Genomic DNA, 16504 nt, shown 5'->3' on the forward strand with positions numbered 1-16504 from the left:
TTTATGAAGAACACATTCATGATTAATTGTAAAATTATAAATGTGATTATAAATTGTTTTATAAATGATTATATAATCCGAATTATTTATTATTATAATGTATTTTAATGTAAATTCTAATATTTTGTAATCCATTCATTCATATTGGTTGTTAACTTTACAGTAGTTAAACGAATTTGTATTTAATTAAATTAAGATAACGTGAATTTGAATATTATTTTACGGGTTAAAAGATATTTTATCGTGAGTAAATAATAATAAAAGGAATAGTGATAAGAAAATTGTTTTTACAATATCTTAGAATTTTTAGTGCAAATTATAATTATTTGATTATTCTATTTTATTACTTGTTAATTTTGAACTTGATTACGATTACGGTACATTATCGCGTAGTTTCATTAAATAATTACGACAAACTGCGTTAAGTCGAATTCTCGTGACGCAGAGAAAACGTACGAAATTTCTTTCATTAATCAATTCAATATTAATTCATAATTTCAATATTCATTCAATATTCATTAATGTTAATATTTATTAAACGAGAGAAACGAAAAAAATATTAAATTTTAGTAGAGTAATTAAGCACATACGATACGTCTGACATAATGATCGGCGTAAAATTGTGCTTATTGGATTAATTGATCCGACGCGACGCAAGCATTCTAAGACGTTCGAATGCAGTGCAAAATGTCGCGTGCTTAAGTACGGGAGTGTCGTGCAAAGTTGTCGCGCGTTTAATGCGGGAGTATCGTGCAAAGTATTGCACGCTTAAGTGCGGGAGTGTCGTTTTAAGTATCGCGCGTGGAGAAGGACTTTGAACTTTGGACATGAATCCTGACCAACCTGAGAGGAGGAACAGGCCTAGGAGGCATCGGGCGCCAGCGGAGCAGTCTTGGGGTAAATATTAATTTGTTTAATATCTATTACATTAATTTTATTATATTTGAATTATTTAAATAAGAGAGAATTAGAAAAAAGTACTTTTTATATAAAAGTTTATATTAACAAAAAGTCTTTATAAAATTTTTTAAGTTATTTAACTATATATTTGATTATTGTACGCGTTGAATATAAAATTCAATACGTACAATGATAATTTGTAGAAATATTAATTATATTGAGCACTGTTATAATTTGAATTCTATTTGTTTGTTACAGATCAACGGAGCTTCGATGCTGATAACTACGTTGTTGCGCACATCGATTGGTGAGCAATTATTTTATTATATGAGGCAACGGATTTGTAGAGTAGAATTTAGAAAATTTTGATTGTTTGTAGTGAAACAATCTCAACATACTTGTATGTGCTCGTGAAATACGAGACATATTTATTTCAATCTATATCAATGAACATTCTTTCTTAAAATATAATTGAAAGGAACGTTTAGATATTTATAATATTATTTATGCTATAGTTTACATATAATCTGACCTGACATTTTAAAATATAAAAATAATAATGATATGGCGCCCGATATTAGTAATTGATATATTAATTAAAAATAAATATTAAGAAGATTTTATTATCTCCCATTTTTGAAAATTAATCAAATTCTAGTGAAATTTTCACTTCTCATTCACTGTTAAACGGTATCGATGGGATGGTTTGGGGGGCAACAAAAATTTTGAAATATACTCGTAACATTTATTCTCCAATTTATTAACATCTTGTACGTGTATGTGTATACCTGTTTGTGTGGATGTAACCACGTGTATTTGTAAGCGTGTATGTCACTATTTCCATCGCCTTTGCTGGTTTTTTTTCTTTAACACTTCGGATAACATTTTTAACTTATTGTATTACGCTGCCCGATAAACGCTCTATTCGATATCGATCGATCGATCGATCGTGCGCTGATCGGCAGTCGGGTGGATTCTCGATCGATCTCGGGTAAAAAAGGAGCCATCGACGTCGAACAGAACGTTCGGCTTTCGAATTCTTTTTTTTATTCCGGCGACCGACAATAGGGGTTAGCGTTGTTTGTCGAACATAAATTCATCATGTTGATTCTATCTGTTTCCCTAATTGATCTTTGCAACTGGCTTGATCGAGTGACGTTCGATTCGATAATGGTAGCAGATAACATTCCAACGAAAAAAAAAATGAGAGAAGTCAAAAGTTTGTATATTCCTCCAACAAATTATTAATATAGTCGTACGCACAGATAAGATGTTTGACAGAGCTGAGTTAAAAATATCACGAAAGATAAAGATACAAATTTTTCGATTTAAATAAATTATATCAATATTTGATAGAATTTCATATTAATCATATAATTCTCCAATTTTTTATTTTTAAGTTATAAGACATCGACAATTCTCACGTATTGTGCATCATAGTTTTAACTTTTTTATGATACCCAGCAATAAAATATATATATATATATATATATATATACAATACATACATCCTTCTATAAAGTCTATAAATTACCGTGTGTTGTGGCAGTTAACACATTACGCGTCGATTGCTTTACCAACGCCATTAAGTTTTCTTTTAAGTTAACTCTATCACTTTCCTATTAATATACATATACATATAAATATACACATGTATGTATATGGTTCTACTACATCCTTAAAAAATACTTTTTTTGGGAAAATATATCTCGTAAATATCTTACAGTTGTATATCTCTTATTGGAATAGTAATTGTTAAATATTTTTGAGTGAAAGTGAGAGAGTTATATTTTTAATTTTAGAATATTTTGTATTTGCTTTTTTTGAAAGAGAGATGAATATATATATTTTATATTTATTAAAATATATATACGTACGTTTAAACATTCCTCTTACACAAAAATAGGCCCCTGTAGTTATATTAAAATACGTGGACGCAAACAGATAAATGTACGACAATGTTGCAATTTAATTCTCTCAAAATGGAAAAACTAAATCTTATTATTATATATGATAAATTATTTCATAATATTTTCATTGATATTATTATTTCTACAGTAGTTCTAAACAATAAAATTATGCACGATATTTTCCAAATTTTAATAATAACGTATTTAAAATGTTATTAAAATACGTAATATATTAAATTACGCTTTAATCTTTTTTCGATCTGTTTTTGTTTAGGAAAAATAATTAAATTAAATTTTATATTTGTCGTATAATTAGATATTTAATATTGTGATATTTTATCATGTAATTAAAATGCTTCATGCTTTTAAAAATTATGAAAAATTATTATATAAATATGATTTAAAATGAAATATCGCGGTAGACATAATGCAACGTTTGTGTCTACATTCGGAGTCGTCACTCGTGGCAAATTGTACCGAACACCCCGTCATCCCATCGTGTCGGTCGACGGAATATATATATATCTGTACCGTTTTTGAGGCCGTTGCTGCACGCTGGTTTTTCGTTATCATTTGTCTCGCGTTTTCTCGCACCCCCGCCAAGCTCACGTCACGTTTTCTCGCAACTAATAATACGGTGGTGGTGGTGGTTCGCGATGGAACTATTTACAAAACGGAACTCTTAACGACTGCGCCTGCGTTTAGTTTATCGCGAGCTAAATTTCCGTCGAGAGCCGTCGGTTTTTGTTCCTTTCCTTTGTTTCTACGATAACGCAATTAATGGGCTTATCTAACACTCTCATTATTATCTCGACACGTGCGCACGAATTCTCACATCACTGAATTTCAGAATTGCGGTTTCTGAGGGACCCTTCTTGAGTTCTAAATTAGTGTGATTTAAATAATTTTTTTTGCTTGTAAAAACGGGGTGCACATCTCACACGTTTGCTTTTCGCTAATCTTACAATTAAATCAATAAAATACGATATTCAAAACGGTATTCAAAAGTGACGAATGTCGCTACGTCCTCGTACTACACTGCATAGTAAAATTAATCAAACATATTTAATATTTTATTGTGATAGATATAATTTTTTTAATGATAAATATTAATCAGAGAAATTCTCATAAAATTCTTTCCATATTGTTCCACGATTACCATGATTTTCAGGGTAAATCCTAACAATAAGAGAAAATTCTCTCTAATACATATACATATATAATATCACGTAGCGTATAATGTCATGTGAGAAAAATTAAATTATTTTGTTAATAATAAATTTACAGTAATTGAAAAATGCCTTTTTATTATTTTATGGTTGGCCTAAATTGGCATTACAAACGTGTGTCTTGTGCACTTATGTGAGAGTAATGAGCGCTTAAACATAATCAGACACGCGAGTCGCAAAGATAGAGTTTTGTTTTTAAGAGCATATTTTTTGGAAGGAATGAAATAAAAAACTTGAGACAAGACTATTAAGTGTTTCGCTAAAGAATTGCGAAAGAAGACATATCTGATCAAGTTTAAACATAATCACCTAAAGAAATCTATAATGTACAAATAAAATATAAATTTTCGTGTACATACATATATAAAATATAAACTGTAGAATGCAATAGCAAAGAGAAGTAGGTTTTTTTTACACATAAGCTGAAAGAATTGCCAAAGCTTTTTATATTGTTATGGATATTTATATACAGGGTGACTCATCACTCGTTGATTCGTATTAAATTTTTTCCAAATAGTTTAAATGAAAATAGTAAAAAAGTTGTTCTGTATTTTAAGAGAACACTATATAGTGATAACTCTATATATCTATATATAATGATTCACCCGGTATATATTAAAAATTTTGTCAGTCGTGTATATTAGAAAATTATTTGAAATGATATTTATCAATATTGAGTTTTAATATCTCTATATTATCACATTTAGAATTTACCCAAACGCTTTTTATAAAATAGGAAGAAAACATCGATAAAAAAATATATATATAAAATTGATATCAATTTCAACTTATTAAATTTAACAAGATAAATGACTTAAAAAAAAAAATATATATATATATATATATATACATATATAAAACAAGTAAAAATATTAATTGAAGAAAACTCTTTGCCAACTTATGTAAATCTTTACTTTGGCACGATAAATATAATAAGTAGATCTAACGAAAAAAATATATAGAATCAATGAAGAAGAGTGACTGTTGATTGATATAACGCGACGAGATCGTAGCAATAATATAATTTCTTCTTAAATAAAATGCTATCTGTATTAATTATACACAGAGAGAATTTTCTCTTAGAATTTACCGTGAAAATCATGATAATCGTGAGACAATATGGTATGGAAAGAATATAATGAGAATTTCTCTGATTAATATTTATCACAATAAAAATAATAATATCCATCACAATAAAATATAAAATATGTTTGATTAATTTTACTAAACTGCATAGTAAAATTAATCAAACATATTTTATATTTTATTGTGATGGATATTATTATTTTTATTGTGATAAATATTAATCAGAGAAATTCTCATAAAATTCTTTCCATACCATATTGTCGATTACCATGATTTTCAGGGTAAATTCTAAGAGACAATTCTCTCTGTGTATACATTCGAAAAATTTAAACAATATTTTTAATACACAAAAGCAATAATTTTAATTATTACTTTTATTGATGAACGTCTTCGTCAATATCAATCAACGGGAAGAGAATGCGATATTCTGAAATGAGGAATCCGAGTTGAGAGAAGATTGCACAGTCATGTGTATAGAAGTACTTAGTGAGTCTAGGCGCGAATTCTAGTAACGGCTCCTTAAAAGTATCTAATGTCGAAGAGTAGAAAAATTATATAAAAGTACGAAGGTCTATAATCGTTAATATGAGAGAGGTTCCGTGCGACCGCACCATTTTGCGGTTCTTTTTTTTCTATCTTAATTTTAAAAAATATTTAATATACACAGGGTGATAATACTGTTTTCGAACAAAGCGTTATTCTTGAGCCGAAACGATCGATTAAGCAATAACTATTTGTCCCGACATTTCGTGATTATCAAAGTGGCTGAGAGACGATTTTCGTTTCATTAACAGATAAGTTTAAAAAACTTCAAGCAAAGAATTTAAATGCAACGAAAGATTTGACGATTATTTCTGCATTATTACGATGTAATAACGATACATTTTTTTCTATTGTTGATGTGCTTTTATCTGTCATTATTTTCTATTTTTCCTTCGCTTTTTATTTCGTAAAAAAAAAAAAAATAAAAAGATTTCAAACATTTCAGCTACGGAAATAAAATCGAATCGGAAAAGAGAGGAGAAAACGCGCAAACTTTTAGAACGATCAGATTCCTGGCGACGTCGCGCGGAAACACTCCTGAGAAGGAGTCAATATATATATGAGAGGAAAGAGAGATGTGTGAAAAAGGGAAAGAGTGGCTGTGAGATGAGAGAGGATAGTCAGAAGAGAGTGTATATCTATATATATATCTTTCTAAACGATGATGGAAGAAGTGCGGCAGAAAGGCACCGAGAGAAGGTTCACGTGGTTGTACGAACGTTGTTGTAGTAGACGCTAAAAATCAATCGATACACACAAATTCCGTGTACAGTCTCTAAAAAGTCTCTCGTATACTCGACCCGCCCCTCTCTCTTTTTTTGTTTTTTTTTTATTTACATATACACACACGCATTTTATTTTATATAACGTTCCGTCTGCCTAAAGTCGCGCTAAACTACTCGCGCTCGCGCACGCACATTCACGCATTCTCATTCGCGCATTTATTATATCCGCATGCACTCGTTATTCATATATTCACGGCTCTCCTTCTGCGTCTTATACTTCAACTAGACACTGTTTGATTGTTACATTTTTTTTTTTTTGGCAATTCGGCAGCACTCGCGAAGTTTTCAAGCTCCTTGTCTCGCGCGACTACTGGGGCGACATGTTGCACGTTACTCATTGCTTAGAATCTCGTTCCCCGTCGTTGAAAGTCTGATAAGAATGGAAAGAATAGGAGGTTTATACACATAGAGAATTGTCTCTTAGAATTTACCCTGAAAATCATGGTAATCGGAGGACAACATGATATGGAAAGAATTTTATGAGAATTTCTCTGATTTATATTTATCACAAAAATAATAATATCTATTATAATAAAATCTAAAATATGTTTGATTAATTTTACAATGCAGTTTAGTAAAATGAATCAAACATGTTTTATATTTTATTGTGATAGATATTATTTTTATTGTAATAAATATTAATCAGAGAAATTCTCAAAATTCTTTCCATACTATATTGTCTCACGATTACCATGATTTTCAGGGTAAATTCTAAGAGAAAATTCTCTCAGTGTACTTGATACACCTCGCACGTAATCGAGGGATCATCGCGCGGAAATTAGCTTCGCTATTTCAGTGAGTTTGACAACTATCAGCTGATTACGCGTCAGATTTTTTGCGTTCTTTCCCGAAAGATTCTCGAGTGGTTTTAAATCGATTTTTTTGTTTAATAATTGTATCATTTCGGAAAAGAAAACGTCAAAATGGAAAATTGTTGAAAAATTTTAAAGATTCGAAATTTGAAAGTTTGACAATTTTAAAGATAGGAATTAAATTCATCAGCGTGTCGACGTGCAACAAAGCACACCCCTTCCGCGTTAATAATTCTGTTTTTTTATTTTTTTTCCTACAGCTGCGTTCGCGAAAACTTAGCCCCCTGTTACTTAAATCGCAAGCGAATTATTGGGGGTTCTTTATATATATATAACAATGATTCAATAAGGCATACGATATCCAATTAGGGACTTTTCCCTATTTATCATGAAACTTTTATCGATCGTATGTGTATCCCTGAAAGTTTGGACACCTCTCTCTCTCTCTCTCTCTCTCTCTCTTTATATATCCAAGAAACTTTCTCGTAATCTCTTAGGTCCGCAAAGGTTGATGTTTTCGTTTAATGGTCGAGAGTAACGGATAGCCGTATATAAATTACTAAAGGGAATTACACGGGTGTCTTGTAGTCGAATATACATTCTCTCGGTATTTCTTGCGTTAACGGTTTGTTGAATTCGTATCATCGGGGGGAGAGGGGATGGGGGGCAAAGTTTGGAACGCAGCCAATGTAATATAAAGTCTCTTCTTCGCGTATAGACGACGTCTTTAGAGTCTCGCTTCCCGCCCGTTTTCTGTCAATCGAGCGAGGGGCTTTTTTTTCGCCGTCGTAAAACGATCGTATATGTACACCTATCTAAAGATAACGTTCGCAGAGCGCTGCGTGCATCGGCGCGTTGCGTTACATTATATATATATTTCTCTCTTGTCATTTTATTCTCATTTTATTGTAATAACTTGTCGGTTGTTCGTCTCTTATTTGTCTACTGTACAAACATCTGGCTAGAACAACGGTAAATATAGTCCTCACGCGCTTGTTTTTGCTTTTATGTAAATTGTGTTTTTTTTTCTGCTCTGATTTTTATTCATTTATCTTGTCATGTGCCTGGAGGGGGTTCGCCGGCAGTAATATTAGCTTCCCGCGGTAAAGTCTTTAGGATGTAGAGATAGGAGGGGTACGGGTCCTCTCTCGGATTAAACTACATTTTGTCTTCTCTTACCGAAAATAGACGCGCGACGTATATAAATTATTCTCGTCAACGATAAAGACGTCTCGCTTATTGTATCTCCTCTCTTTTTCTTTCTTCATTTTTTTGTTTTCTTTAAATTCGATTTTCTACACCCGAGCGAGCTTCTCGCGAGCTAATATCACTGAATTGACGGGTGCGAAGAACGGAAACAATTTTCTGTAATTTTTCCTCAGAGTGAATTTTCTCTCTAGGTTTGATATATTACAGGCCTGATTACGGGGTATTTCTGCGAAATATTCAATCGATCGGTATTCTAGCCCGATAGAAATTTGCTAAAAAAACTTTTTGCAAAGTGACTCGTAAATAAAATAAAATAAACGCCTCGCGAAAGAAATCTCGATCATCCTGTTTCCGGTTCCCCTCCATCGAGCACGGTGTTTATCTATCGTACGCAAGAGGGTTATAGACACGTACACGTACACCCAAAACCTTACAGAGCTTACAAGATTACACGCAATAGAAATACGTTTTGTTTTTCTCGCGTTTAAAGGGAAAACGGGTCGGATCGAAAAACCGACGAACCGATTCTTGATGAAATCGCCGGGAAAATGACGTTGAAAATCGCCGATTCGATGATTTTAAACGGTCCGAATCCGGAAAGAGAGATGCTGCTCTTCCATTTCTCTCGCTTCCCTTCCTTCCCTTGCCTCTCGATTCTCTCGCTCGCTCTCTCGCGTCGTTGACAATCACATGTTACACCGACGTCGTAATACAATCGAGTGTCGCGCGCATTTTATTGTTTCCGCGAGAAGCGCATCACGATCCAGTCCAAACGAGCTTGATTATCGTCGCGCTTGTATAAAAATAATTGCCTATCTCCCCCCGCGACATCCGTCGATCGGGTGCTCCCTCGTCGCGGTTCCCTCTGACAGTTCTCCTGAGTTTCGCGCGCTGGTCACCCTAGTCGATTGGAACACGAGTTTCTCCGCTCGTTTCTCCAGGATTTTTTTTCTTTTTGTGCGATATATGTATATAGATCACCCTGCGTTCCCCCTGAATCTCCCAGATTCGAAATCTTGCACTGACAATGAGAGAATTTCCTGTTAGAATTTACCCTGAAAATCATGGTAATCGTGGGACAATATGGTATGGAAAGAATTTTATGAGAATTCTGATTAATATTTATCACAATAAAAATAATAATATCTATCAAAAATAATAATATCTATCAAAATATAAAACATATTTGATATTTTTACTAAACTGCTTGGTAAAATTAATCAAACAAATTTTATATTTTATTGTAATAGATATTATTATTTTTATTGTGATAAATATTAATCAATGAAATTCTCATAAAATTATTTCCATACCGCATATTGTCCCACAATTACCACGATTTTCAGGGTAAATTCTAAGAGAAAATTCTCTATCTGTGCGATTTCTTTCGATCGGCGTCGCGGACGCCAATTGGAATGTCCAAGCGAGGAAGTGCATTTGCTTGCTTTCGTTGTTAAATGGATCACGAATGTGCGCCGACGTGTGTCTCGAAATAATGCTTGGGAGATGCGGCTGAGGAAAATAACGAAACCCCCCGATCCTCTTCTCGAGTAAATGCGATCGCGATGAAGTACGATTCCAGATAAATCTATGTTGGTGATCCTACGAGTCCATGTAATTAAACTGAAATTCAGATAAACCTGATTGTATATACGCAATTATTCGTCAACTTGGAAAGTAGACAAACGTCTTTGAGATACGTCGACAGATAGTGAAATCTTGGGTAGACTTTGCGAACGTCTTCTCGCTGCGGGCTGGAGACGCGCGTTTCTTCGAAAACCGGCGAATAATCTGCTCCGAGTTCCGACTACTTGCCACGAAGAGTCGACTATACAGTCGACGTGAAATTCGTTTCGATCCCGACCGCCTTAAGATGGGTTTGCTCCGGTTCCGGAGTCTCGTCGCCGTAATATCGAAAATCTCCGATATTTCTCCGCGAGCGAAAATGCTTCCCGTCGTTCTTCCACATGTCTCATGTTCCTCTCCTCCGTTCTTCCCCCATCACTGGTTAACTCTCTTGCTTCCTCTTCGTTGCATTCCTTTTTTCTCTTACAATATCCAATAGTACAGTGCTTGTTTTTAATTTTGCCGCGTCAGAAATTTAGGTAACAACTTAATATCGACGATCGTTGCGTTATATATAGTTGATGGATTCCACCGTTAAAATATAATTTAATGGCGATGAAAGAATCGAAGAGAGAGATTGCTGGCGAACATGATAGGGCGAATCGGATGAAGCGCTAAGGCTCATGTTTTCGGGCAAATGATTTCCTCGGATATCGACATTCTGGATTTAGAGCTCCGGGTCTCGGTAAAAACAGGTCGAAGGACATTGCTCACTATGAAAAACGCATCCTAAAAGAGCGTTTCTTGGGACCATATTGGCGGGATTGATGACACTGGCGCTGGTGGTGGTCTATGCTTTAGCTCGATCGGCGGTGAACACGGTGGAGATTCCACGCTACTCTGACTGCTACTAGTCGTCGTTGAGGCTGGTTGCGATCTGTTAGAAAAAGTTTATTGATTAATGAAAAAAAAAAAGAAAGCTATATTCGATGTAAAATTGCGAAACAAGAGAGAAGATAATACAATTAATAGAGCTAGATCAAAACTAGAATAGATCGAAACATTTTCTTCTAATTATTAATAAAAATGAAAAAGATTTATTTGAAATTTAGATAGTTAAAAAAAGAAAGAAGAAGAATACAATTTATTGTAGCTACATAGAAACTGAAGCAGATAAAAATAAGGCCCGTGATTATCGATAATTACATGAGTCCGTTATCATTAATTACGTAACATAGTAAAGTTCAATCGTTTTCGCTCGAATTTGAATACACGACAATTCTACAAAATTCTACAAATTCTACAAAAAAATTACCTCTCTTAAAAATTATAGTAAAGTTAAATTTCACCGAACTAGAAAGAACCAGACGCGGATAGTAGTGCATCAATTTCAAGGAAAATTTTTTATTTGGAAAAATTAATTTTTCTTCAAAACTGATTAGTTGTGCACAGGGCACTTTTTTTGGCTCGATACGAAGTAATTAAATTAAATCACAATTCGAGATTTTTATTTTAATAAACTCCCCTAGAAGCGTAGGCGAGAAAAAAGTCCGGAAGGTCAAAGGAGTTTATTAAAATAAAAATCTCGAATTGAGATTTAATTTAATAACTTATCAGGATCGGATCGAGAAAAATTTGTACTGTGCACAACCAATCAGTTTCAATGAAAAATTAATATTAATATTTCTCTTGAAACTAACGCACCACCGTCTGACTCTTTCTAGCCCGTTGAAATTTAAATTTTTTCTCCGTTCGAGAATCCACACGCGAAAGAATTCACCTGGAAGTTTCGACGGCGGCACTGATGGTCAAGCACTCTTGGCAGGGTTTGCTACCGATTCGTCGTCTGGGCACGCAGCCCGCGCATCCGTCCCACTTGTCGAGGGTCCGTTTTTTCCTAGAAGGCACCCGCAGAAAACGCCGACAACTCGGCCCGGGCGCGTCCGAGTCCGTGGAGAAACCCGAGACCTCGTCCTCCGTGTCGATGCACTGCTCCTCGTCCTCGTTCTTGAGAAACACGGAATCGGAGCCGAGTGACCTGGAGTCCGGTTCGGGCGGGTCCACGCTGCCCATCGACGCCAAAGGCGCCCGTCTGCCCGACGACCCCGCCATAAGGTTGCCGACCGCACCGGCATATAGACCGACCTCGCTACCGCACGGCGATAAATCCGGAGTTGGCTGTATTACCTGATCATAACGGAAGATCAATTTCAACTTTGTCGAAAGTAAATTTCCTGCCACGCGGACGGATATCGTAACAATTTAACTGCTCTTATTGTTAGGCTTATAATCGATAAAGTGATGGTAAAAAGCGACTCAAATGACCTTTAAAAATACCCTTTTTAGCAAAAAAATGTCATGATAACATGATAAAAGTATATATATTTGTAATTAGTAAAAAATTAGCTTTAATTATTTTTAGTATTTTTTATGTCTGCTCAGAAAGGAGATTTTTTAGGCATCGGTCTTTATCATTGTTAAAAAAATTGAAAAAATTCTAAGGATAGCTGATCGAATTATCTGTGCTATTGACAAGCTCCTATAAAAATAATTATAGAGTAGACCAAGAGGGGAGGGGGGGAGGGCAGACAAGAAATGCAATTTATTTTCCAATGTTCGTAATATTGAGAAAAGAAAATAATCGAAGAGAAGAGTTAAGATTATTTTAAAAAGGATCGCGATCGCGAATGTCAAGTCTACCTGGATATCGATGGGGTAATATAAGTCCCATGGCTCATCGTAGGCTGCGTGACGCGGGAAAGATGGAGGTGGCGGAAGGCACGGCATCACCATGGCTGAACCCCTTCGTTCCAGATAACTACTTCCAGTGCTGCTACAGGTGACCGAGCTACATCTTCTGTAATCGACGGGGGGAGCCAACCTCGGTTGCCTGATTGGCGGTGCCAGCAACGCGTCGTATCCACCTCCGACCGAGGCAAAGCGAGGCGCCACCACGGGTGAATGAGGCTGGTTCATCTGGTTTAAACATAGTTTCTATTTATTATCCGATGCTTAACAAAAAAAAAAAAAAGACAAAAAAACGAATTATCAGTAAATTACAAACAAATTTCAAGAATATCGCGGATTTCAGATAGAGAAGGAGAGAGAAAGATACATAGAGAGAGATACACAAAGTGAATTTTCTTTCAGAATTTACCCTGAAAATCATGCATGGTAATCGTGGGACAATATGGTATGGAAAGAATTTTATGAGAATTTCTCTGATTAATATTTATCACAATAAAAATAATAATATCTATCACAATAAAATATAAAACATATTTGATTGATTTTACTATTTTAGTAAAATTAATCAAACATGTGTGCCTTCCGCCATACCTCCATCCTTCCCGCGTCACGCAGCCTATGATGAGCCATATGGGACTTATATTACCCCATCGATATTCAGGTGCGGACTTGTTTTATATTTTATTGTGATAGATATTATTTTTATTGTGATAAATATTAATCAGAAATTCTCATAAAATTTTTTCTATACCATTTTGTCCCACGATTACCATGATTTTCAGGGTAAATTCCAAGAGAAAATTCTCTGTGTATTATTTATATTATTTATATTATATTTTGTAAGAGAGATATATTTATTTCATTTGAGTCGTTATAGCTTTATGTAGAGAGAGAGCATATATTTAGGCTATTATAGTCTACCTCGACGCATAACGACCTCCTTGGACCGCGACCTGGCCTAGGTGGTAACCTGGCGATTGCCTCGAGAGCGGCGGCGAGTGCTCGTTCCTCGGCCTCGGCTTCGGCGACCGCCGCCTCCGCCGCCGCGGTTAATGCCGGGTCCTCCAGTTGTTTGCTCGCTTTGCACCTGATAAATATATCCCTTTTGTTCAAATTCCTTTAATGCCTTTAATGGAAATATCATGACGTATTATATTTACCGTCTATAATAATTTATCTTTCAAACAAAAATATTGTATGTGTGCGAGAAGTTATTTAACTCTTCAGTTTCTATGCCTGCTTAAATTACAAATTAAAAAAAAATTTTTTACATTAAATTGAGAAATCATTTTCGAAAATTTTTATTCTCCGCAAAGGAAAAATAAGCGTGTCACGTATAAGTGACACATTGGGTGATGTCATCTAGAAAAAAGCTGTCATCCATGGGTGACAATGAGAATTGAAGGGTTAATATTTTTTAAACTAATCGACTTTTTCATGAATTGCACTTTACATCGATAAATAGATAACAATAAATAATATATAGATAAAATCAATAATTAAATAGACAAAAATTTAGAAAAATATATATATGCAAAAAATTTTATTTCTTAATTTTAAATAAACAAAATTATATTTGATGGCATATATAATTATCAACGTATTGAACATTAAAGATTAAAAACTTTATCAGTGCAGTATCAAAGTTGAAAATGTATCAATTATAAGCATTTATGAAAAAATAATTTTTCTCGATTAAATGTGTTTCTGAGAATTAATTTTTTAAATAATTACGATTCAATTGTCGCGTATAAATTTAAGCGGAGCGACAGCTATTATTCGCGCGCGCGAGAGATATTGACACTGATAATCACCTGCTCTTGTAAACTACCAGCAGCACCATTAAACTGAAGAAGCCGCCGAGGGTCGCGGCGATCCGTACCCCCGTCATGACGTCGTACGTTTTGTAGAATTCGATTTTGAGCTGTTCGCGCTCGCTCAGAGTCGGCGTTGCATCTGGCAGGAACGTCGTCGGATCTGTCGTCGTCGTCCCTGTCACGTTGCTGCCGACACTCCCCATTCCTGCAGATCAAACAGATTCACGCTTACGTTATTTACGCACGAAAGATATACATACGTTTGCGGATTCGGGGTGAATGCTGATTGTCTGGAAATTCTGTTTGAGACGCGCGACGTCTTAGTAAATTGTCTGCGTACGTTTTTGGAGAAAGACAAACTCTCTCTTCGATCCTAAAGTTTACAAGAATTCTCCCGTAAAATGAGATTTGTGGTTGCGCGTGTATTTGCGAGAATCAAGCATATATAGGGAAGATGGGATAAAAGGCCCCGTTTTTCATTCTTAATTTGATAAATTATATGCGGCGATGTGATAAATCGATGACGAAGGGAAATAAAATGTTGAATGAACGCGTTCGAAGGAGCTGAATACTGCTTGCTTGAATATTTTCATAGTGGGAGGAAAAGCGCATAAGCCGTAAATCACAACGAGAATTGTTGTTTACCGAACTGTGTCGGCCAATGTACGCTGGCTGGGCTCGAAAATGGACTGACGGCGCTGAATTTCCTGGAACAGAACGAAGGCGCGCCGTCAGAAAGGGTGCTTTTGGCAATTCACCCGGCAGGATTTTGCATTATTTCCGAAAATAAAGAGGAGGCGAGATCAGGTGCAAAAGAAAAAAATTGACGCAGAGAGAAGAGCGGGAAAGAGAAGGGAGAGCATCGTATATACGCACACACACACAAGCATTGAGCAACAGTCGACGGAGAAGATGGGGAAGTGGTACAACTGCTGTCTCTTCCTCCCTTTCCCTCTCACTCCCTCTCTCTTTCTCTCTCTCTCTCTCGTCGAGCTTGGCCGGCTAGCATTGTGTACGTGGAGACGGTTGTAGGTTCATGTATTGATTCCACCTTCGCGAGCCTACCTTCAGTTGGTTAGAAGCGATGAAGCGGCATCTGAACGAATTTATTAGGTCCAAAATTTGTTGCCATTTGCACCGTCCAACTTTTCGGCAGCTCGGAAAAGCACGAAATGTGTCTGAGTTGAGTACTGTTTGTCAAAACGCGGGTTGGAACGTTGAAGGAAAAGATTGACGTCTTGTTCTCAAGTGTAATTTGTCCTGCTGTCTCTGAAACGCGACGTCATCTGTCGAAACGATTTGTACAATTTCGCTACAAAAGCTGGAGTAATTTTTTTTTAAAGCCGGACGGAATTTCATTTCACAAGAACAAGAGATTTAATTATTTCTTACGATGCAATTGCTTGCAATTTTCGCGATCGTCGAGTCGCAGACTGTCGAGAAAGACTGGCTTTCATTCAAAGAGAACGTAAGGATGTAATTTAACGAGAGAAAAGTGTGCAGTTGATAGCTCGATAACTTCAATATTTCAAATCATTCGGAGAAATATTGTTTGATATTTCAAATCATTAGGAAAAATATCAGGCTGTTAAGCCTGAACATTTCATCTCGATTCGGAATTTGCCAAGCTTTTTCGTTTGACTAATGTTTTGATAAGTAGATAACGATTTGACAGAAGATATCGTCGCTCTTGAAGCCTGGTCTCCCTCCATTGATTCAACGTCCTTAATCACTCGGGTTAGGTCGAGTTAGGTCAGACGACAACCTGTGGATGCTCCACGTTCGAGAAGGTTGTTCCATGTGCTCTCACCAGTCGTATCCCCGTAAAATTAACGGCGCGGTAAATCCCCTAGAGAGTCTCAACCTACAGAATTCTCGCCACGTAACAAGAGCTATTTA

At 35.4% G+C, this 16504-nt stretch overlaps 2 protein-coding genes and 1 long non-coding RNA gene across 15 annotated transcripts in view; 1 reads left to right on the top strand and 2 right to left on the bottom strand.

Annotated features, from left to right (window-relative positions):
- The window catches only part of LOC145941778 (uncharacterized), a 186510-nt gene that overhangs the window by 6292 nt on the left and 163714 nt on the right, over window positions 1-16504 (bottom strand). The window lies entirely within an intron of this gene.
- The window catches only part of LOC145941782 (uncharacterized), a 216563-nt gene continuing 200462 nt past the window's right edge, over window positions 404-16504 (top strand). The window contains exons 1-2 of the long non-coding RNA XR_014426215.1: window positions 404-897; window positions 1159-1207. This is a non-coding gene — a long non-coding RNA (uncharacterized LOC145941782). The remainder of the gene's footprint in view (window positions 898-1158; window positions 1208-16504) is intronic.
- The window catches only part of LOC145941795 (uncharacterized), a 75165-nt gene continuing 68371 nt past the window's right edge, over window positions 9711-16504 (bottom strand). For 12 of the 13 annotated variants that reach the window (XM_083048101.1, XM_083048100.1, XM_083048108.1 and 9 more), the window contains 5 exons: window positions 14603-14810; window positions 13710-13875; window positions 12741-13016; window positions 11821-12227; window positions 9712-10977 (listed from right to left, as the gene is read on the bottom strand). In XM_083048101.1, the coding sequence (XP_082904227.1) occupies window positions 10830-10977; window positions 11821-12227; window positions 12741-13016; window positions 13710-13875; window positions 14603-14810 (1205 nt within the window). In that variant the 3' untranslated portion in view covers window positions 9712-10829. Of the gene's footprint in view, window positions 10978-11820; window positions 12228-12740; window positions 13017-13709; window positions 13876-14602; window positions 14811-15250; window positions 15313-16504 lie in introns of all 13 variants that reach the window. The other variant, XM_083048110.1, reaches the window with a different exon arrangement.

Source organism: Prenolepis imparis, unplaced genomic scaffold, assembly GCF_030444845.1.
Source record: "Prenolepis imparis isolate NDT839.2.m4 unplaced genomic scaffold, iyPreImpa1.0 SCAF_10, whole genome shotgun sequence".
Lineage (NCBI taxonomy): Eukaryota > Metazoa > Arthropoda > Insecta > Hymenoptera > Formicidae > Prenolepis > Prenolepis imparis.